At 44.8% G+C, this 23,555-nt stretch overlaps 1 protein-coding gene and 1 long non-coding RNA gene across 9 annotated transcripts; one reads left to right on the top strand and one right to left on the bottom strand.

The window, feature by feature from the left end:
* The first annotated feature begins 1,768 nt into the window (after nt 1-1,768).
* On the top strand, nt 1,769-14,972 carry LOC140896353 (uncharacterized). Its single transcript, XR_012154528.1, has 4 exons — nt 1,769-2,659; nt 3,369-3,486; nt 8,961-9,094; nt 13,347-14,972. It is a non-coding gene; the product is annotated as an uncharacterized lncRNA (long non-coding RNA).
* On the bottom strand, nt 4,896-16,872 carry C12H16orf46 (chromosome 12 C16orf46 homolog). Of its 8 annotated transcripts, none has more exons than XR_012154527.1 (4): nt 16,702-16,792; nt 16,105-16,344; nt 11,536-12,725; nt 4,896-6,601 (listed from the first exon to the last, which is right to left on the bottom strand). XR_012154527.1 is itself a non-coding variant. In XM_073308032.1 (4 exons), the coding sequence occupies exons 2-4, from the start codon at nt 16,309-16,311 to the stop codon at nt 6,585-6,587; spliced, it is 468 nt and encodes a 155-aa protein (XP_073164133.1). In that variant the 5' UTR covers nt 16,312-16,344; nt 16,702-16,792; the 3' UTR covers nt 4,896-6,584. The 8 variants fall into 8 exon arrangements, 7 of the variants coding, with proteins under 7 accessions (XP_073164133.1, XP_073164126.1, XP_073164132.1 ...); XM_073308032.1 differs by having other exon boundaries at nt 12,482-12,725; XM_073308025.1 differs by lacking the exon at nt 4,896-6,601 and having other exon boundaries at nt 7,886-12,725.
* Between the last annotated feature and the right edge of the window lie 6,683 nt (nt 16,873-23,555).

Below are 23,555 nucleotides of genomic sequence, written 5' to 3' on the forward strand. Positions count from 1 at the left end.
GCCCTAATACATGGATGCAATATTTTGGTTGTAAGCCTCTGCAAGGAAATGTAGAGTGCGTAGCGATGCCTTTCAATTACTCCAATAAATTGAAATTAATTGTATTGAGTGTTTTCATGAAACACAATATGGGTCTGGTCAACTTTTAAAAAGTGTGTTATTTTGGGGCCCTGACTACCTGTAACCTTCCCTTTGTTCTAGAGATGGTGTTGGAACTTCTCCGAAATCATCATGTATAGTCTGAAGTCAATGCTCAATCATTAGCTAGATTTTAAATCCTAGTTTAAAATATTTTAACTATTTTACATAATTATATATGCCTACATCTATCGGCTGCCCTCACCTGCTACCAATGACCACGATATGTCTTGTGGGGTCAAATTCTGTTCAATTAGACTAGTGCAGTTACTCCAGTTTTATATCTGCTAAACGGAATAGATTTGGTCCAATGAGCTCAAATCAGTTTATTGCTGTGAGGTTACATTGTCCCAAAAAGAAGTGCGGAAGGGGGCAGCCAGTTTAAAAGGCAACATAGGGATTGTGAGTTAGCTGACTCTTAAGGAAGGCAATAACTCTTCTGAGATAAGTGGACCTGTAATTTGTGACCTGCTACCTTGCTTGGCCTCACTGAGAGTCTGGTCTTTTCTGTTATTGTTAATGAAAGCAGCCCTAGCCACGTTGTGTTCAGTGTTCTGCACTCCCCTTCTTTGTAGAAATTGCATGCTGGTAAGTTGACTGTTCTCTCAAGGCAATAGCATTAGAACTAGTTGCAGTGTTTGTCTTACAAAGAACACAATGCCAGTGATGCTTCTTGGAGTCATCTTGCAGGAAAAAAGTTACTAAATTAGCAACTGTTGTGTAACTTTCTGTAACTGTTGTGCTTCAAGGTGCTTTGCACATGTCTATTCCACTGTAGGTGTCTGGGGGCTCCAGTGCGCAGTTGTCAGTTTTTACTCTTAGCAGTACTCATCAGGGAGGCCCAAGCACCTTCTATTGTGTCTTGCACACCATGCAGGCATAAAAGGCCAAGCTGCCCCAGACCACCCTCAGTTCCTTACTGCTGGAATGACTCCAATAGAGAGGGGAAGGAGGAGGTGGTGGTTGTGGAATGGACATGTGCAACACGTTTAGAAGAACAACCATTCTGGAAAGAACCATTCTGATGTCCGGTCCACTGCAGGTGACTCATGCTATCCCATCTGGAGGTGGGTTTGGAGTCCATTTGAACAGGGACTGAAGTACCGTTCGTCCAGATTTAACAATCTAGAGACTGCGGAGAGATTGCATAGTGGGAGGCAAATGTGTGACAATGCTGAAGAGGTTGCTACTCTGCAAAGTACAGGTGCATGAGCCAGAAATGCCATAAAGTCAGCTTTGGATCTAGTCAAATGACCCAATACTCTATCCTGAGGGTTCATGTTAGCCAACTGGTCACCTAGGCAAATACAACTAGATATCTACAACAAAAATCCTTTGCATGGAAACCAGGCAGCCCTTCGTTCTGTCGCAAATACAACAATAAATTGAAACAAAGACTGGAAAAGCTTTTTAGTCTGTTCCAATAGAATGCTAACACTCTTCCAACATCTAGAGTTTGGAATGACTCCTCTCCCTTATTACCATGAGGCTTTGGGAAAAAGGTTAAGAAAACTGGTTGGCTTGTATAGAAAGAGATGACTTTGTCTCATTTAAAAAAACAAAAAAAACCTTGGATATGGACAAAGGTAGACTTTGTCTGCATTAAAAAAAACATATGGAGGATCTGATACTAATGCCCTGAACTCCCCTATTCACCTGGCCGATAGAATGGCTATTAAAAATGCTACTTTCTTTGAAAGGTGTATCAGGTTGCTAGAGACTCAAAGGTGGGACCCATCAGCTTTGTTAAGGCTAAATTCAGTCTCCATGCTGGAATAGGACTCTGTACATGTGGAAACAGCCTATCCAAACCCTTTAAAAAACTTACAAAATCAGGTTGGAAAAAAAGGAGTGGCTATCCACACAAGGATGAAATGCTGTTATAGCTACTAGGTGTACCCTCATGGAGCTAACTACTAATCTTTGATGTTTCAGATAGAAAAGATAGTGCAACACTTGCTGAATAGAAGTAAGAATGGGGGCGACCCCTTTCAGCCTTGACCAAGTGGAAAAATTCTCTCTTAGGTAAGTTGTCCTCATTGATTGTTTTGTACTATTCAGCACTACTTCCTGCACTTCTCTGGAGCAGGACCTCTCTGCTGATGTTAGCCATGAAGTCTCCAGGCCGTCAGGTGAAGAGCATGAAGGTTGGAATGGAAGAGGTGGCTGTGATTTGGCAAAACTAGGTCTGTGTGAAGGAGGAGTAACAGGGACTGATTGAGAGGTCTGAGAGCTGTGAAAACCAGCATTGGTGGGGCCAAGCCATGGCCTTTAGCATAACACTGGCCTGGTCCTGTTTGGCCTTGTGCAGAACTCTTGTCAGAAGAGGGATGGGAGAAAAGCGTGCAATACAAAAGCATCCATCAATTAACCTGGGCTGTGTCCTGCTCTGAAGCAGAACTGGTGACATTGTGTTGTCCCTTGTTGTAAATAGATCTACTTGGAAAGTTCCCCAGAGCTGGAAAATGGACCTTGCTATGTTTGGGCAAAGGGAGAAGTCATGGATAAGCAACCTGCTCAGGTGATCTGCCAGCATATTCTGAGTCCCTAGGAGGTGGGCCATTTTCAAAGTATAGAGTTACTGATGCAGAAGTCCCAGAGCAGGATTGCTTCCCAACAGAATAGTGAGGTCTGGGCTCCTCCTACATATTTACATAAAATATGGTGGTTGTATTGCTGGTGAGCAACAATATGCCCCTTCCCCTAATGCAAGGAAGGAACGTCATGGAAACTAAATGGATAGCCCACACGTCCCTGATGTTTGTGCATACTGAGCTCTTTGGGAGACCAGAGACCCTGCATCTGCAGGCGGCTCAGCTGAGCCCTCCCCATCCCAGGTCCAATGCATCTGTGACTAAATTAAGAGTGTGAGATGGGGCAAAAAAACTCCCATGCATACATTGGTCGAGTCCATCCACCAATCCATAGAATATTGGATGTGAATTGGTACGTGCATTAACATGTCTGTGTGGTGCTTTCTTGGAGAATATACTTCTGCCACCTGGCTGTGAAGGAATTTGAGGTGCAGTCTGACATACTGGACCATATAAGTGCATGCTGACATGTGCCCCAGCAGCCTTAAACAACAACTCATCATGGTGAGAGGATAAGCCTTGCTTTAAAGTCCAGAATGAGGCTTTGCATTGTATGAAATCTTGTCTGCAGCAGTAAAGCCCTGGCTGTTGTCAAGTTCAGGACCACTCCAATAAATTTTATTTTCTGTTCTAAAGATGGGACTGACTTGTCTGAGTTGATCAGGAGGACTGGCATGTCAAAGGTGGATCAGATTTTGCGAATGCTGGACACCAGCTGTGACCTGGATCGACCACTTATCAGCCAGTTGCCCAGGTAAGGGAATACATGGGCCCCTAACCTCTGGAGGAATGTTGCCACCAGTGCCATACAGTTTGTAAAAACATGTGAGGCTGTTGAGAACCCCAAGGGGGGAGGACCGTGAACTGATAATGGTGGCCACTGATAGTCAATCTCAGAAACTTTGTGTCCCTGATGAATTGCCACATGAAAGTAGGGTGTGCCCCTGCCTGTGTGTGTGTGTGCGCTGCAAGAGGCCGGAGACCCTAATTCAGCAAAACAGAGAGAGGGAATCCAGGCTGGTAGAGCAGGAGGGGCCCAGTGAAACCCCAGTACATCAGGTGACCTCCCTGAAAGAGAGTCTAACTCGTCACACCTTTCATCTGGGAGCTTCTTTTAACTTCCGAACAGTATCTCAGAGGGTGAAATTGTAGCATCCCAGCAAGTCTTGCTGGTTTGCAATACCCTTCTGGAATAAAGCCGTAATCTGCCTGTGGAATGACGCTTCCTCCCAAATAAGTCAGGATTCTCTCCGTCTGAATTTTTTGGGGTTGAAGCCTCGTGCCATGGTCTGTCTTTTTCATTAGCTGCTGGCACTGCAAGGGAGCCTGGAGGATGATGGTTATATAGGTGCTCAAACCCTGGGAGGGGACATAGTGTTATCTCTCTGCTCTTTTCACAGTCAGTAGTAGGGACGCTGGAGTCTGCCAGAGGACCTTGGTACGCTGTAAGCCTCATTTATCGGCAGAGCTATTCTAGCTTGAGCCGCAGATGTCTGAATGTCCACCAGCTTGTGGATTTTTCCCAGACCACATCTGAGTGGATATCTATGGCCATAGCCATCTCCTCAACAACTCCTGAGGAATCGTAAAATCATCCAGAGGTGAAGAAATAGGCTCCGCTACAGTTGCCTCATTCATGGATGAGGAAGAAGATGTTAACAGTAGAGGGGATGGTCCAGTGCCGCTTCTCTTGTGGCTGTTTATGAAAGGGATCCTGACTCTGCTTGGTGCCAGGCTCAGTACGGACACTATAGTGCTTGTGGGGACGATGCTCCTGATACCCAGCAGATGAAGCCAGCTGAGATGGCTCCAGGGACATTCTGATTGTAGGGAGGACGTCCCAGGGGTTCCAAAAGGGCCATTGGTATGGCCCAGTCCTCAAACATGCATAGTCCAAAGGTCCCTTCTATAAGTTCCCAGCTGATACTGATGCAGAAATCAGGGCCCTCCTCCGGATGGGACCGACTAGGTTGGGATACGTAGGATCTCACTTCAAAATCTGGTGAGGAAGAAACTGCTTCTTGAGATCAAGCTGATGCCATGCCGATTGGTGCCAGTGAAGAAGCTCAGACTCTAAAGACAGGGGTGCCTGAGAGATCTGTGGCTTTCCCCTAGATGGTGCTAGCCTAACTGGCACCCTGGAGCTGCTCAGTGAGGAGGTGAAGGTGCTGAAAGGTGTCTTAGCCATTGATGTCAGGTGAGTCTCTTGAACCGGTGATGGCAGCACCAAGAGTTTCAACAACTCTCTGATGGCATCAAACACCTCAGGAGTATATGGTACTGGGAAGACACATGGCACAAGGAGATGCCAATGAAGGTGCTCCAATAGCTGGTCTCAACAGGCCTACGCTGGGCTTTGGATTCAATGAACTCTCCTGTTTAGAAGTGCTTCCTCCTTTAAACACCCTCCTCAGTCTTTAGAGGACCTTATCCTGTTTGAGTCTCTTGAGGACCCTGGTACCAAGTCCAATTTCCAATGTCTCTTCATTGGCACCTGTGAGGCCGATCTGCCTCTCGGTATCAGTAGACTGGAAATATACTACTGACTGACGCCGCTGTGATGGGTACCCTGACGGAAGTAGAGTAGTGAGATGGAGGCCGTAGTGCCAATTCAGTAGGCGGATATTTTAATTTGGCTGCCCGGTCTATCTTTTGAATGGGGTTTGAAAACCTTACAAACGCCACACTTGTCACTCACATGAGCTTCCCACAAGCACTCCAAGGCAGTTGGGGTGAAGGTCACTATTAGGCATTGTCTTGCCACAAGAGTGGCAGAGCTTGAAATCTGGAGAACATGGCATATCACCAATACTGGGCCCAGCACCAAACTGGTTGCCAGAACCACAAAAACTTTTTTTTTAAATTCACAACACTATCTACAGGTCCTATATACAGATATCAAGTAAAGACTTGCAGAAGCAAGGACCGGGAGCTTTAAACTGTCACGGGTGGTAGGAAGGAACTGAAGAGGGTCTCTGGCAGCTTAGCTCTTTATGCCTACACGGTGTGTGTGTGAGAGAGAAAGCACAGAGTGCTCAGGCTGACCTGATGGTTTGTGCTCAGGGTAAAAACTGTGCATTGGAGCATCCAAACACCTACTGCAGAACAGACATGTGAAATCTCTCAAAGAATGAGACATTTGGAAGTGAGGGACCAAAAAAGGTGGTGCATTGATTTTTATTTGATCCATCTCTGTATTGTTCATGCTGTCAACAAGTCACTTTTCACCCTCTTGCTTTTAGTACTATGATATAGGAAGCAGGTTCAGTTGCAGCAGTATTGAGACTTCTCTCATTTCCCCGGATGGACATTGCTTTCCTCTTCTTAACAGAAGGTTCTAGATAGAAAGAGGGAGCTGTTTTTTTCAGCTGAAGCAGAACCAGTAATGTCTTTAAGGTCATACATCTCAGGCTTTCATGAGGATTACCATGGCTTACATGTAGCAGGCTCATATCTTTACATTTCAGGGCTTTTTTTATGATCTTTTTCAGTTGCCTTTTGTTGTACTTGTTTCTTGGCAAGTTCTTGGTACTCTTTTCACCTTGAAGAGTCTGAGTAGCATGCAATTTGCCATTACTCCGTTCTCCTTTAGTGCTATCTGTCATAGGAGCAAAATTGAGAGAGTGTCTGCAACAGACTGGAACCTTTTCTTTTCCTGAAACTGTATCTCCTACAGCATGTGTAGTTAATTTGCGATTAGGCTTTGATCGATCTTTTATAGACTTGGTTGCCTGGGCCAATTCTTTTTTGGTAGATGGTGCTATATCTATGTGAGGTAAGTGAGTGACTGTTTCCTTTGTCTTTGGTTTTTTAGACTTATTTTGTACTTGGTAGCAGGTGAAGGGAGCATCTTTACAGCAGCCTTTTACCTGGAGGTACAAAAGCATGTTAAATGCACATTAATATAAGTGGATTTTATAACAGTAAAAATAAAAAAAAAATCATTAATGCAGTAGCTAAGTACATTTGTGGTGTTGATATTAATTGATTATAATTCTTCAAATGCTCTTTAGAACCAAAGCACCTGAAATTTACTAAGGACTTTTTTACTCTTGACCTCCCTTATAAAAGTTATTTTCAGCTCTTCCTGCAAGTCCTAAATCTGCAGAGACATTTTTGTGGTCCTTTTCATCCTTTTTGTGGTCATATAAAGAGATGACTGTTGTGCACGTTTTGGGGCAGTTATGTAGGGACATGACTTTCACAGATTTCCATGACTTTTCAACATCTCATATCGTCCTGCAAAAGAAAAACTTTTCCTTCCAACCCAAATCAACCCGAGGTTAATTTTGCAAAGGCTCGCTTGAATTTTTCTGATCTGCCATGAAATCCTCACCTGTAAGTGCAATTGTCTAGGAAGCTGAAACTCACTCAGAGAAACTCTTGTGGTGGTCCGCACCTTAGCACAGTCTCCAAGTTCACCCACGCAGCTACAATTGCATTCTACTCTCTGAGCCAAATTCTGATCTCAGTCTTGCCACCCTAAATCCAAAACAACTCCACAGAAGACAGTGGAGGGAAGGAAGGGTGGTTCTGTGGTTGGAGAAAAGGATTTAGAGGCAAAAGAGCTGAGTTTTAGTCTTGGTTCTGTCACAGGCTTACAGTGTGCAATACTTCTAACGTAAAAAATTCTTGATTTTTTTTTTCAGTTGGAGGTAATTGACATTGGAATCTGGCCTGCTGTCTCTGAAAAATGAGTGCTATAGAGTAGCTGTAACAATTCTTAACATCTTAGTGCCAAATTTTGCTGTTTATAATGATATAAATAAGTAACTGAGCAGTTTTTGGCCTCTACACAGTTTGATGTTATCTTGAGGTTTGGTTGGCACATTTATTACCCCCTTTTCTCCCTGTCTCAATTCTCTGACCAAAATGGAAGGTGCTAGTCAAACTCTCTAACTGTAGGAAATTAATGTCCTTTTGCCTTTCTGATCTTTACTTTGTTTTTGTTTGGAGTTTTTAAATATTTGCATTCATAAGTGTTACATGTAGTTTACCAAAGCTGCAATTAAAATGCCTAATAAATTTATAAAATCTAAATTAGATCTACAAGAATGGGGAGGGGGCGTGAATGTGAAACTAATTATCACAAATACAATAAATACTCTTGCTGAAAATGAAATACAAAAGTTAAGGAAAAAATCAAGGTGTTTAAAAATGAATTTACAGATATTTTTAGTCATTCTTTATCTAATACACCCATAAAACTTAGACGTTGCAGAAGCAAGGCTCATAACTTTCTGCTGTAACCAGTGTCTTTTCCCTATCATCTGTCAAATAAATTACTATCAGTAGTGCTGACATCCAGTTAATGCAAGTTTATTTAATTACGATACTGAACATGGATGGTGTGGCTTTCTCCTTCTAATCAATCATTTTTCTATTTTCTCTTTGAAGCGTCAGTATTTTCAATTGTCTGATAGACACCACCTTTTCTCTTTTCAGGCCATGGAAATGTCAGTAATTTCACAGGTCCTTATATAATGTTTAAATAGTGCTATCTAGTGAAAAGTGTACACAGTACTGTCTGAAGACTGGAAAGCAGATGTTTGGACTGATTCGCTCTTTCTACATGTTTCGGTTATTTGTGAAGGATCTAATTTAGTCTTAATGGTTTTCTGATGTTTCTTTTACAGCATATTTTTAAAATTAAGTACAATATTGGCGACTAGTAGAGAGACACCAGCATCCTACTTGTAGTGCTTATTCAAATATATCTTAAATATCTCTGCTCACATAAATGTCAGTTTATTTCTAGAGAAAAGGATATTTTACATTTAAATACAGTGTTATGGTATAAATCACTAGAGAATTTACTACCACTGCTACTTTTAATTAAGACCATAAAAATAAGGCAGATTGCATCTGTTGTCCTTCTGGCTAGGGTGTTTCTACCTAAAAGCACAAGACAAGTGCAGATATAGAACAGGGCACATATTGTAAAACGAGTTAGTCTATTATAAAATGGATGTTGGGGGGAGAGAGAGATAACTGACCTACCGAATGATGTCTCTATTCTGACCAATATTATCATATATGTGCAACTGTAGTACTGTGATAAAATTGCATAGTTAAGACAGACCCCTGGACTTTCTACTGCCTTGATTCTTGTAAACGAAATACAATAGATATTTCCTCTAAAAAACAGTGGTGGAAATTATTAAGACTATTTACAGCCAGTTCTGTTTTTGAATAAATAACCGTGTATTCTCATTCCTGTTTTAAAAGCATGAGAGCACCAAGTGGAAAAATGAACTATCTTGCTACAGTATTTGTGATCTAAAGTTATAATACAAAGCACTCAATTCTTCTGTTATGCCAGATGCACCAAAAAATCCATTACTTCACAGAATGGAATGTAGGTAAGAAGAATTTATTTTCATTGTCCTGGCTAGATTTCTAGTTAAATGTATCTTTCTTGTGGTAGTTCACATATGTCTACAACTTCTACCAGTAAACAAGCACCACAGCATATCAGATGTCTTCAAAACTAGCCATTATAAAAAGAACTCTTCTAAATGTTTAAGGAAAGGTGAGGGAGGAAGGAAGAAATCTTATATTGGAAATACAGGGACAAATCCTACAGTCAATATTCAGGCTAAAGCCTCGTTGAAATAAAACACCAGGTCTTGTAAGAGATAATGGCTCAGTAATTTTGCCCCAGTACACGCTGCAAAAGCCAGGCTATCTAACTGATGATTTTGTTCCCATTTGAGGATGACCCCACTACTCCTGACCCAAACTCATATAAATAATTATCTTAGAACTATGTATTCTCTAAATTTATCGCAAGGTATTGAATTTGCCACTAGTGACTGCTGTCAAAGGGGCTTATTTTCCATAATCACTCTTCAGGAAAAGGAAGTAAAATAAAGGAAGTTTTTTTTAAAAAAGGCATTAATTCATCTCCAGTTACAGCTGAATATCTAACACCTAGTGTGGTGTGGGTTCCCCTCTCACCACAACTAGCTGAACATTCAGTAGGTGGCACTCTTCCCTCCACACTAGAACCACTATATTGTATTTCAAGTGATCTCTTGCAGCTGATCAAGATCAAATAGAAGGCCTGACCACTTCACAAATGAACAGTAGTGACATAAGCCATTGCACTCTGCTTTAATTCCCACAATAACTTCTATTGGAAAACAGCATTATTCACATCTGCCCTAAACTATTATGCAACAGTGATGTGTGTTGTTGAAGGGCTGCTGTATTTCTCCCCTAGAGGTTACTGCACATCAATAGTGGGCAATTTCTTCATGTAGTTTTTTAAAATAAAGAAGTCCTTTCATTACTTAGCCTTTGCTTCTAGTTACTGCCTAGAAAGAGCCTGCTTTCTCTCTCTGGATCTAAAGCAGTGCATACATGAGGGTGAGTAAATAGTTAATATGTAGAAGTCTGTAAACTGCTTTGAAAGTATCATACTATAAAAATATGAATTCTGGATTTAACTTTAATCTCCTATGACTGATTCTCTGAATCTTAAATCAGCTAGATGGTAAGTTTAGAGCTCTGGCGTAAGAGTGGAACTTGTGATATTTGGGAATTTTTAACTCGTATTATCGTCCCTATTACTTCCAAGTTACTGTCAAATGCATCAAAAAGGGGGAGAGAATAAGTAAGTGGCTGCCAGTCACAGGAAATCTTTGACTACTGAGAAACATGCAGTCATTTTGAATGTGGATAACTTTTATCAAAGCTATTCTAAATTGTGAATGCAAATTTAACCTGTATTTTATGGAGGAAACTGTGACAGCTAATTAATCAAAATGAAATGTACATTTAACACAGACAAAACTTGATATCCAAGTCCCTCTGTTTAATAACAGATGAGTCTGGCCTCTGTTAATAAAACATGAAAACAAAACAAGGAAGCATATCCAAAAAAATACTAATAGTACTTAAATCAATAAGTAGAAAGGTGGTAAGTGAACATTTAACCATGCCACTGTGAAAGAGCTGCTGTTCCTGGGGCTACTTGACTAGTTCTGCTGCTCTTTTAAGTCCCAGTTCTGCAAAGCATTTAAGCGAATATTCAGCCCCATGGATCTCTATTAAACTGAAGCACATATTTAAAATAAAGAACATTCTTAAATGGCTTGCTGAATAGGGATGAACTCAAGATTGTGCTAAAATGCATTGTTGAGCCAGGTTCCCCATGACCATACTTGGGCCTTGTCTGCATGAACAATTAGACTGTGGGGCAAGCTGGGGTGCGAATCTGTCCCACACCAGTCTGCCCTGCTCTACACTGTCTGTGTGCATTAACGATTGTTAAAGTGCTTTGAGCTAAGGAGGACTAACTCAAAGCACTCTGACAAACTTAACATATAGCAGCAGGGTGTACATGGACAGGTAAGAGCATGGCAGGCTAGTGTAGCATAGATTCAGACTGTGGTAAGCTGGGATGTGAATCTATGCTACACTAGCCTGCCATGCTCTTAACTGTCTGTGTGCATTAACGATTGTTAAAGTGCTTTGAGCTAAGGAGGACTAACTCAAAGCACTCTGACAAACTTAACATATAGCAGCAGGGTGTACATGGATAGTTTAGAGCAGGGCAGACTGGTGTGGGATAGATTCGCACCCCAGCTTGCCCCACAGTCTAATTGTTCATGAGGGCTGCACCTGAATGAGGTGAATGCACTTAGTTCCAGTAGAACTTTAAATAAATTAATATGGAGCAATGGGGATTTAGCATACTGTCTACCATAGACAGAGATAGTTAATCTATAAGCTGGAAATTAAATTATTTGGAAGTAACGCATAGTATTATAAACTGATACATATAAGTAGCACCTACAGAAATTAACAAATGGACAGTCTCTGCTCACAAGGAGCCCAAGTACAATGTATCTTCAATCTTTTTCTCATCATATAATGAGTTCAAACAAATAGAAGAAAATGACATGAAGTTACAGTATAAAAATGTTAGGTCAGTCTAGAAGACATTGCGGTTATTGCAACATGGCTGACCGTTAAGGAAGGGAATAGTCCAGGAAGCAGTTGCACCGCTTGTGTGTTTGATTCATTTCCTTGCTTGGCCTCTGAGAGACTTCTGTTTTTAATACTGTTGGTGAAAGGACCTCTGATCTCATCATATTTTGTGTACTGTATTCCTTTTGTATGCAGATACTGCATGTTAGCAAGATGACTGTACTTTCTCAAAGAAACAGAATTAGAAGTGGTTATAATTTTTCTATCTGGCCAAAGAGCACAGGGCCAGTGTAACTGCTCAGGGCCTCCTTGCAGGAATGATGCTTTTGGAAGCTTTGGGACAAAGGATGATGGTTCGTGAATTTGTTTCTCCTTCACTGTATCATGAATGATACAGTCAGTTTGTTTCCCCCCCTTTTGTTCTATTGTTTTAGTACCCTTACTACTGGAAGCAGTCTCAGCTGAAGTAGCATTTAGCATTTTCTGATTTGCCTGGGAGATAGCTGCTTTATTCTTCTTAAAAGAAGGATCTGCACTATCTTTTGGAGTTGCATCTTTCACTGGTGGCAATACCAGCAAAGACTTTAAGTTTGAAGATTCAGAGCTATCTGAAGCAGGCATGGTAGGCTCAGGGGTCTTTACAGCTTTACTTTTCAGGGCTTCTGGGTTTTTCATTTTTTCTGGGTGCCATATACTGTATTCCTTTATTGGCAAACTTTTCTTTTCACCTTGAAATGTTTGAATAGAGCACAACTTGCCATTACAGCTTTCTCCCTTAGTTCCATCTGTTGTAGAACAATTGGAAGACTCACTAGAATGGACTGGAACCTCTTTCTTTTCTGAAACGGTATCATCTATAGCACACGTGCTTAATTTGCAAACAGATTTTGATTGATCTCTTGTAGTCTTGGTTTCTTGGCTCTCACTTTTGTCATTAGTTTGCCTCATATCTAAGCAAAACAGGCAACTGTTGACGGTTTCATTTGCCCTTGATTTCTTAGCTTGCTTTTGCAACTGAACGCAAGCAAACGGAGCAGCTTTACCCCAGCCTTGTACCTGGGAACAGAGAAATATGTTAAATCTAAATACTAGTTGCTTCTTCACAAAAAAAAAAATTAACTATGTACAATGTAACAGTAATTATTAACTAATAGCATTTATGATGCTACTTAGGTTTATTGTTTGGACCAAATTAACAAGTAGTTTTTTATTCTTAGCCAGGCCCACTTAAAAAAACCCTGTATTCAAAGAAGTTTTTTATTGACAGGAAAACCAGTAGACTCCACAGATTTTTTTCATCCCTGTTCTAGTTTTATGCTTGCAGTGCTGTTCTACAGAGTCCTACACTGCAAGCCTCAGAGGCGATATCCAAGACCATGAAAAATCCAATTTCCATTACATTATATTATCTTTTGAAAGAAAAACATGTTCTCTTCCTCCAAAAGTCTTGAATCTGAGAGATTACTATAGCTTTCCTTAGTTTCCACTTCTTTACTAAACTGAGTACAGAACAGAATTGTGATGTTTCTTTTATGATCCATGTACAAAACAAATGCATTTCTAGTGCCATTTCAATCAAACAATCAAAACAACATACGTTCCACTGCTGACAACTAGACTGCTGACTAGGAGTGGATTTTACTTAGCTTTTGATTCACTAATATTAATCTCTTGCAGGCTTCAACAGGACAACCTTCCAGTTGAGAGGAGAAAACCACATCACCTGCTACTGACTGCTTAAAATTAAGAGCTCAAAAACTGAAATACCATTTTACAAGATCCCTCTTCAGAGCTCTACACTAGCAGCCTACCTCTGCATAATTAAATGTGAAAATTTAAGACAGACTCTTACCAAACATAGAAGTAGTGACCATAAACTAGAGGTGGAAACAGGACACAAAAAGCACATCACCTACACAGAGAAGTGATTTCGCAACCAATCTGGGAGAAGAGAAAAGCTTCTTTTTGCGCCACAGTCCAAAGTGCAAGGAAGTGGGAAAGACTTGCTTATATTATGAGAAAACCATTTACATTAAAAAGCAATGAGTGGGAAGAGACATGAATTTGAATGGGACCTGATCTGGGAGTCATGCTCAAAGGCCACCTAGCTGCTTAGGCCCCAGACCCGATTTATGCAGCCAAATACCTACCTTCCCCTGGCTTGTGAATCACTTTGGGGCCGAGGTAGGAGATAAGCATCTGGATGCCCCAGAGTCTAAAAACTTAAGCATCTAGGGAACTTTCACAGTGGAAAGTTAGGCAGAGTTGGCTTAAGCATCTACAGCAGTGGTTTTCAACCTTATTTTCATCTGCAGCCCCCTACAAGTTTTCAAATGGAAGTGTCTCTCTCCTAGTCCCCAACATTGTACTTTAGAAATTCACCTTTGGAAATTCAACCTGTGGTCCACGGACCCCACCATAGAAGTCTTAGACTGAAAACTGACTGAATAGAATTGCACATGCTCAGCACAGCATTTGATGCAGCGTGAGAAAGGGCGCTGAACTGTGAGCTTCTATGGTAACGATGATACTTCCAGGTTTTGACCTGTGGGTGGGGGTATTCACATACTTTTGATTGGTCAGAAAAACAGAGTGCCTTTCCTGGGATCTGAAATTTAATTTTCATAGTTACCTATCGCAGACCCCTGAGACATAGTCTGTGGACCCCCAGTTGAAAATCACTAGTCTTCAGGGTTAGGTGGCAGCCAAGCAGGAATTTCATGGAGTGCAGAAGTGCTGCATACAAGACGTAGACACCTAAGCTTTGTAGATCACACCTTTAAAGTTTAGAAAGTCTTAGCTTTTCAGTTATATCAGCAGGTACCAGAGAACTTAGACCTAGAAATATCTACTCAACTCAAGAAGTTAAACAAAATAATCGGACTATCCAACACCATCCTCACCCCACTAACTGTATTCCTAACCACAAAAACCGCTTTTCTATACAGATAGGTCTGCCCTAAATATAGGTTACAAGAAACCAGTCTAGAAGACTGCATTACTGCAGGGGGAGGAGGAAGACAACTTTAACACAAGAATGTCTTTGGTGTATGTCCACACCTAACACTGGATAGAAAACAGTTGTTTATCTTAGTTATTTTTAACCTTCTAAGCCCCCCTAGAATAGGGTTACCATATTTCAGGTTCCCCAAAAGAGGACACTGGGAGGGGGAAGGGGGAACTGGCGGGAGGTACAGTTGGAGGAGCAGTAGGGGATACCTGTATCAGTGGTACTCACTGGAGGTGGGGGGCAGAGTCGCTCCCTGTCATGGTGGCAGGACACTTGGCAGAAGCCCAGGATGCAGCCACAGACAGTGCCTCCCTATGGACCCCCTCCCTACGCCTGGGTGGGCAGGATCTGGCAGCTTTGTCTGCAGGGGAATGGACCAAACAGCTGCTGATGCAGGGGAGATACCAATCAGGAAGCGGTCTGATCAGGGCTCTTTCTGAGCTGCAGCATCTGCTCTGAAAAAATCCCAGATATTTCCTGTTTGAAAAATCCACCTGGACAGAGGACGGAGGCTCAAAAAAAGAGGCAATATCTAGGAAAACCTGGACATATGGTAACCCTACCCTAGAATGGGAAGACCTGAACCTATTGTACACACACAGTCATTCTAAAAAATTCATAATCTTAAAACTACAGAAACCAGAAACCTCAAAAGCCATTTCCCTCTGTGACACAAGAGAACTGTCCCCCCAGCTGAACTATTTGTTACTACTCTGATATAATCAATACTGTACACCAAATTCTTAAGGCATCTGAACCATCACAACCCTACTTGCCTTTTCTTCAAGAATCTCATCTTTTTTTTGTAGGTAAAAAGGCAACAAGCAGCTTTAATCAGGATTACTTCAAACCATTTATGGGTGAGTACCATTTATACTAACCACTATTAATATTCCTTCTATTCAACTTCATTGGAGCTACAGGAGAGGAACTTACTTGGAGGTTTAGTGAGGTTTTTCGGTATTCCATATGTCTATGCTACAAGATAGTGACAGACATTCCATTTCATTCTGACTAATCTGCAGCTGTAACAAACTAGATCTCTGTTTAGTTTAAGAATAAAACCCTAAACAATATTTTCAGTATGTTCTTAAAGTTACTCCATAGCTACCTCTGCTTTTTAAGCAGCTCCCTACAACTATTTTGAAGCTCCTAGCTTTTTGGTGTTTTTTTTAAACATTTGTAGTGTTAAATATCTTGTTTAAAACAATCAACTGTTGATTTGTCATGATTTTCCCCCCATTCTCAACTTTGACTCTGGTTTAGCAGCTTTAAGGTATCCAGAGCAGTATCTGCTGACTTTTCAAACTACATTGTATCAAAACAAATGAATTTTTAAATAGCCATTGTTAGCTAATATTCCAAAACTGCATTTGAGAATTTTTTTTGGCTAAGTCATTTTTCAAGACATAAAATGTAACTTACAGCTTCCTCCCATCCTGTCCTGATGACATATTCCAAGGACCTTTCATCTTGTTCAAATACATTCTCGCTGATGTCAAGAAGAGTATAAACTTGATTCCTCTCTCTCCTCTCATTTGGGTAGATACATTGCCACTTGCTTTCCTCTGCTTTTTTATTGGTAATGCTTTTTTCTAAATCTACTTCATTCTTCTTGGAGGAGTTCATCATGGTCCCAGCACCCCAAGCTTCTACCCTTTAAAGCTGCAAAAAGATCTATGTCTTAGATAATCTATCTGGCAATTATTGTTCAGATATCCTAATTTTAATGCAAGGAGTTTAGGGCTGCTGCACCACTGAGCTCCCTGAAGACCCAATCCCAAAAGGATTTTTTTAACTAAAGAACCAGAATTGGGTATTTTATGCCAGTCCCTTAGCTTAGGCTACTTTGAGCCACTTCCCCCCAGCCCCTTTCCACCTACATCCCCCCCTCCCGCGCTTCCCCCTCGCCCTCCCCCCCCATTCCCAGGCTCTCCTCTCCCCTCTCCTCCCCCCATTCCCGGGCTCTTCCCTGCCCCCTCCCACCCTGCCCCCCGTGCTGCTCCCCCCCCCCCCCCTCACCTTTCGGTCCCGGGGCGCTGGGAGATGGAGCCGCGCAGGCCACTGCGGTTGTTCGCAGCCCCCTTCCCACCCCGAAGCCGTTACCCTGGGCGACGCGGTGGGGGGGAGGGGGGCGGAGCGCGGCAATGAGCGCATGAGCAATGGGGTGCGAGGTGCGACACAAACAGCCTGCGGGGAGGGGATGGAGGGATGAGGAACCAGGAGAAGGGGGAAGGCAGTGGGGGGAGGGCTGGAGTGGCTGGCAGGGCTGAGGGAGGAGGCAGTGGCAGGAGGGGGAGGGATGGAGGGATGAGGAAGCAGGAGAAGGGGGAAGGCAGTGGGGGGAGGGCTGGAGTGGCTGGCAGGGCTGAGGGAGGAGGCAGTGGCAGGAGGGGGAGGGATGGAGGGATGAGGAAGCAGGAGAAGGGGGAAGGCAGTGGGGGGAGGGCTGGAGTGGCTGGCAGGGCTGAGGGAGGAGGCAGTGGCAGGAGGGGTAGGGATGGAGGGATGAGGAAGCAGGAGAAGGGGGAAGGCAGTGGGGGGAGGGCTGGAGTGGCTGGCAGGGCTGAGGGAGGAGGCAGTGGCAGGAGGGGGAGGGATGGAGGGATGAGGAAGCAGGAGAAGGGGGAAGGCAGTGGGGGGAGGGCTGGAGTGGCTGGCAGGGCTGAGGGAGGAGGCAGTGGCAGGAGGGGTAGGGATGGAGGGATGAGGAAGCAGGAGAAGGGGGAAGGCAGTGGGGGGAGGGCTGGAGTGGCTGGCAGGGCTGAGGGAGGAGGCAGTGGCAGGAGGGGTAGGGATGGAGGGATGAGGAAGCAGGAGAAGGGGGAAGGCAGTGGGGGGAGGGCTGGAGTGGCTGGCAGGGCTGAGGGAGGAGGCAGTGGCAGGAGGGGTAGGGGATGGAGTGATGAAGCAAGAGAAGTGGGAAGGCAGTGGCGGGAGGGCTGGAGTAGTTGGCAGAGCTGAGGAAGGGTGCAATGGCATGTAATGTAGAGGATGGAGGGTTGAGGAAGCAAGAGAACAGAGGAGAAGGTGGAGGGGGATGCTGGTTTAAAGTTTGGTCTGCTTCAGCTTTCCCAACCACCACAAAGGGCCAAAAGGTCTAGCTGAGAGATGCTTGCTTGGCCTGTCAAAGCTAAGTTTGCACCTCCAGCCCACCATGCTCCAGGTCATAGTCCTGGGCCATCCCGCTGGCCATTATTCCTTGTTTGTGCTGCAGGATGGGCAGCTGCACAGATGCCCCCATAGCGTGATGTCACCTCAGCCCAGCACAGGGTTGACTCAGGCTGTGACTATGTGGGTAAAGATTTCAGCAAATCATGATGCCATGTAAATGCTGCACTGAAACACATGCAACAAAATCCCACATTGCAAGAGAAGGATACTTAGAAAACTCCTTGGCATGACTGTCCAGGGATGAAGTCTCCCCTTCCCAATAGGCAAGACTTGGCAGACTGTTGCCAAGGACTCTTTGTGGGATCAACTTTTTTTCTGAACAGCTTTTTCCAGTCCCATTCCTTCATTGTGGGCACTTGGGCCTTCCACCTCTGAAGAGCTGGGTTCAAAACTTGATGTAGGGCAGAAGTGAAAAAGTACTTGGTGGCCTCATCCTTGTCCCTAGTAAACATTTCCATCTGTAATTGGCCTACACAAAGAGTGGTAGCCTTTACCTCTCTGTCATTCACACAGACAGCAGAAAATTTCGGATAGTGCCTCTTTGGCCAGAAATTAGATGAAAAATATTGAGTGCAAAAGGGTCTATGGCAGTTCAGTTTTAGACATCTAGGAGAGGCAGCCAGAACTGGCCAATTGTGAACAGGCAATTAGGACCAAATAGTTGGAAACTGACATTTGGATGAGAAAACATGGAGAATGTTCAGATCAGTATCCATTCACGTTGGTCAATGAGGTGGTGCAGTTGGGAATGGGAAGTCAAGAATGGCAGTAGAGATGTTGGAACAAGGCATTTAGGAATAGTATCTGTAACTGGGCAGTTGGAGAGGAGGAGAAAATAAGATAGTGTAGACAACCGCTTAAGGCAGCAGTTCCCAAACTTGTTCCGCCGCTCGTGCGGGGAAAGCCCCTGGCAGGCCGGGCCAGGGCTTTCCCCGCACAAGCGGTGGAACAAGTTTGGGAACTGCTGCCTTAAGAAGGGTATCTCTACACTACGAAATTAGGTCAAATTTATAGAAGTCGGTTTTTTAGAAATCTGTTTTATATATTTGAGTGTGTGCATCCCCACAGAAAATGCTCTAAGTGCATTAAGTGAATTAACTCGGCAGAGCGCTTCCACAGTACTGAGGCTAGAGTCGACTTCCGGAGTGTTGCACTGTGGGTAGCTATCCCACAGTTCCCACAGTCTCCGCTGCCCATTGGAATTCTGGGTTGAGATCCCAATGCCTGATGGGACTAAAACATTGCCGCGGATGGTTCTGGGTACATATCGTAAGGCCCCCGTTCCCTCCCTCTCTCCGTGAAAGCAAAGGCAGACAATTGTTTCGCGCCTTTTTTCCTGAGTTACCTGTGCAGACGCCATACCACGGCAAGCATGGAGCCCGCTCAGGTAACCATCACCATATGTCTCCTGGGTGCTGGCAGACGCGGTACTGCATTGCTACACAGTAGCAGCAACCCCTTGCCTTGTGGCAGCAGATGGTACAATACGACTGGTAGCCATCATCGTCATGTCCGAGGTGCTCCTGGCCATGTCGGCCAGGAGCGCCTGGGCAGACATGGGCGCAGGGACTAAATTTGGAGTGACTTGACCAGGTCATTCTCTTTAATCCTGCAGTCAGTCCTATTGAACCATCTTATGGTGAGCAGGCAGGCGATACGGATTGCTAGCAGTCCTGTTGCATCATCTTCTGCCAGGCAGCCATGAGATGTGGATGGCATGCAGTCCTTCTGCATCGTCTGCTGCCAGCCAAAGATGTAAAAGATAGATGGAGTGGATCAAAACAAGAAATAGACCAGATTTGTTCTGTACTCATTTGCTTTCCCCTCCCCCCCCCATCTAGGGGACTCATTCCTCTAGGTCACACTGCAGTCACTCACAAGGAAGGTGCAGCGAGGTAAATCTAGCCACGTATCAATCAGAGGCCAGACTAACCACCTTGTTCCAATAAGAACAATAACTTAGGTGCACCATTTCTTATTGGAACTGCCTGTGAAGTCCTGCCTGAAATACTCCTTGATGTAAAGCCACCCCCTTTGTTGATTTTAGCTCTCTGAAGCCAACCCTGTAAGCCGTGTCATCAGTCGCCCCTCCCTCCGTCAGAGCAACGGCAGACAATCGTTCCACGCCTTTTTTCTGAGCAGACACCATACCAAGGCAAGCATGGAGGCCGCTCAGCTCACTTTGGCAATTAGGAGCACATTAAACACCACACGCATTATCCAGCAGTATATGCAGCACCAGAACCTGGCAGAGCGATACGGGGCGAGGAGGCGACGTCAGCGCGGTCGTGTGAGTGATCAGGACATGGACACAGATTTCTCTGAAAGCATGGGCCCTGCCAATGCATGCATCATGGTGCTAATGGGGCAGGTTCATGCTGTGGAATGCCGATTCTGGGCTCGGGAAACAAGCACAGACTGGTGGGACCGCATAGTGTTGCAGGTCTGGGACGATTCCCAGTGGCTGCGAAACTTTCACATGTGTAGGGGCACTTTCATGGAACTTTGTGACTTGCTTTCCCCTGCCGTGAAGCGCATGAATACCAAGATGAGAGCAGCCCTCACAGCTGAGAAGCGAGTGGCGGTAGCCCTGTGGAAGCTTGCAACGCCAGACAGCTATCAGTCAGTTGGGAATCAATTTGGAGTGGGCAAATCTACTGTGGGGGCTGCTGTGATTCAAGTAGCCCACACAATCAAAGATCTGCTGATATCAAGGGTAGTGACCCTGGGAAATGTGCAGGTCATAGTGGATGGCTTTGCTGCAATGGGATTCCCTAACTGTGGTGGGGCCATAGGCGGAACCCATATCCCTATCTTGGCACCGGAGCACCAAGCCGGCGAGTACGTAAACTGCAAGGGGTACTTTTCAATAGCGTTGCAAGCTCTGGTGGATCACAAGGGACGTTTCACCAACATCAACGTGGGATGGCCGGGAAAGGTACATGACGCTCGAATCTTCAGGAACTCTGGTCTGTTTCAAAAGCTGCAGGAAGGGACTTTATTCCCAGACCAGAAAATAACTGTTGGGGATGTTGAAATGCCTATAGTTATCCTTGGGGACCCAGCCTACCCCTTAATGCCATGGCTCATGAAGCCGTACACAGGCAGTCTGGACAGTAGTCAGGAGCTGTTCAACTACAGGCTGAGCAAGTGCAGAATGATGGTAGAATGTGCATTTGGACGTTTAAAGGCGCGCTGGCGCAGTTTACTGACTCGCTTGGACCTCAGCGAAACCAATATTCCCACTGTTATTACTGCTTGCTGTGTGCTCCACAATATCTGTGAGAGTAAGGGGGAGACGTTTATGGCGGGGTGGGAGGTTGAGGCAAATCGCCTGGCTGCTGGTTACGTGCAGCCAGACACCAGGGCGGTTAGAAGAGCACAGGAGGGCGCGGTACGCATCAGAGAAGCTTTGAAAACCAGTTTCATGACTGGCCAGGCTACGGTGTGAAAGTTCTCTTTGTTTCTTCTTGATGAAACCCCCGCCCCTTGGTTCATTCTACTTCCCTGTAAGCTAACCACCCTCCGCTCCTCCCTTCGATCACCGCTTGCAGAGGCAATAAAGTCATTGTTGCTTCACATTCATGCATTCTTTATTCATTCATCACACAAATAGGGGGATGACTACCAAGGTAGCCCAGGAGGGGTGGTGGAGGAGGGAAGGAAAATGCCACACAGCACTTTAAAAGTTTACAACTTTAAAATTTATTGAACGCCAGCCTTCTTTTTTTTGGGCAATCCTCTGTGGCGGAGTGGCTGGTTGGCCGGTGGCCCCCCCACCGTGTTCTTGGGCGTCTGGGTGTGGAGGCTATGGAACTTGAGGAGGAGGGCGGTTGGTTACACAGGGGCTGTAGTGGCAGTCTGTACTCCAGCTGCCTTTGCTGCAGCTCAGCCATACACTGGAGCATGCTGGTTTGATCCTCCAGTAGCCTCAGCATTGAATCCTGCCTCCTCTCATCACGCTGCCGCCACATTTGAGCTTCAGCCCTGTCTTCAGCCCGCCACTTACTCTCTTCAGCATGCCACCTCTCCTCCCGGTCATTTTGTGCTTTCCTGCACTCTGACATTATTTGCCTCCACGCATTCGTCTGTGCTCTGTCAGTGGGACAGCATGAGCTCAGAGAACATTTCATTATGAGTGCTTCTTTTTTCTTTCTAATCTTCACTAGCCTCTGGGAAGGAGAAGATCCTGTGATCATTGAAACACATGCAGCTGGTGGAGAAAAAAGAAAGGGACAGCGATATTTAAAAAGACACATTTTATAAAACAGTGGCTACAGTCTTTCAGGGTAAACCTTGCTGTTAACATTACATACATAGCACATGTGCTTTCATTACAAGGTCACATTTTGCCTCCCCCTACCGCGTGGCTACCCCCTCAACCCTCCGCCCTCTCCGTGGCTAACAGCGGGGAACATTTCTGTTCAGCCGCAGGCAAACAGCCCAGCAGGAACGGGCTCCTCTGAGTGTCCCCTGAAGAAAAGCACCCTATTTCAACCGGGTGACCATGAATGATATCTCACTCTCCTGAGAATAACACAGAGAGATAAAGAATGGATGTTGTTTGAATGCCAGCAAACATACACTGCAATGCTTTGTTGTTCAGTGATTCCCGAGTACGTGTTACTGGCCTGGAGTGGTAAAGTGTCCTACCATGGAGGACGCAATAAGGCTGCCCTCCCCAGAAACCTTTTGCAAAGGCTTTGGGAATACATTCAGGAGAGCCGCGAATGCCAGGGCAAAGTAATCCTTTCACATGCTTGCTTTTAAACCATGTATTGTATTTTAAAAGGTACGCTCACCGGAGGTCCCTTCTCCGCCTGCCGGGTCCAGGAGGCAGCCTTGGGTGGGTTCGGGGGGTACTGGCTCCAGGTCCAGGGTGAGAAACAGTTCCTGACTGTCAGGAAAACCGATTTCTCCGCTTGCTTGCTGTGAGCTATCTACAACCTCCTCCTCCTCATCATCATCATCTTCGTCCCCAAAACCTGCTTCCGTGTTGCCTCCATCTCCATTGAAGGAGTCAAACAACACGGCTGGGGTAGTGGTGGCTGAACCCCCTATAATGGCATGCAGCTCATCATAGAAGTGGCATGTTTGGGGCTCTGACCCGGAGCAGCCATTCGCCCCTCTGGTTTTCTGGTAGGCTTGCCTCAGCTCCTTAAATTTCACGCGGCACTGCTTCGGGTCCCTGTTATGGCCTCTGTCCTTCATGCCCTGGGAGATTTTGACAAAGGTTTTGGCATTTCGAAAACTGGAACAGAGTTCTGATAGCACAGATTCCTCTCCCCATACAGCGATCAGACCCCGTACCTCCCGTTCAGTCCATGCTGGAGCTCTTTTGCGATTCTGGGACTCCATCATGGTCACCTCTGCTGATGAGCTCTGCATGGTCACCTGCAGCTTGCCACGCTGGCCAAACAGGAAATGAGATTCAAAAGTTCGCAGTTCTTTTCCTGTCTTCCTGGCCAGTGCATCTGAGTTGAGAGTGCTGTCCAGAGCAGTCACAATGGAGCACTCTGGGATAGCTCCCGGAGGCCAATACCATCGAATTGTGTCCACAGTACCCCAAATTCGACCCGGCAAGGCCGATTTAAGCACTAATCCACTTGTCGGGTGGAGTATGGAAATCGATTTTAAGAGCCCTTTAAGTTGAAATAAAGGGCTTCATCGTGTGGACAGGTGCAGGTTTACATCGATTTAAC

This window comes from Lepidochelys kempii, chromosome 12 (genome assembly GCF_965140265.1).
Source record: "Lepidochelys kempii isolate rLepKem1 chromosome 12, rLepKem1.hap2, whole genome shotgun sequence".
Taxonomy (NCBI): Eukaryota; Metazoa; Chordata; order Testudines; family Cheloniidae; genus Lepidochelys; species Lepidochelys kempii.

Bases quoted from the DNA above. Each gene is read 5' to 3' on its own strand.
- C12H16orf46 (XM_073308025.1), bottom strand. From the start codon at position 16,311: ATGATGAACTCCTCCAAGAAGAATGAAGTAGATTTAGAAAAAAGCATT. The intron at 12,726-16,104 runs GTAAGTTACATT...CTCTGTTCCCAG, and splicing joins GGACAGGATGGGAGGAAGCT to GTACAAGGCTGGGGTAAAGC.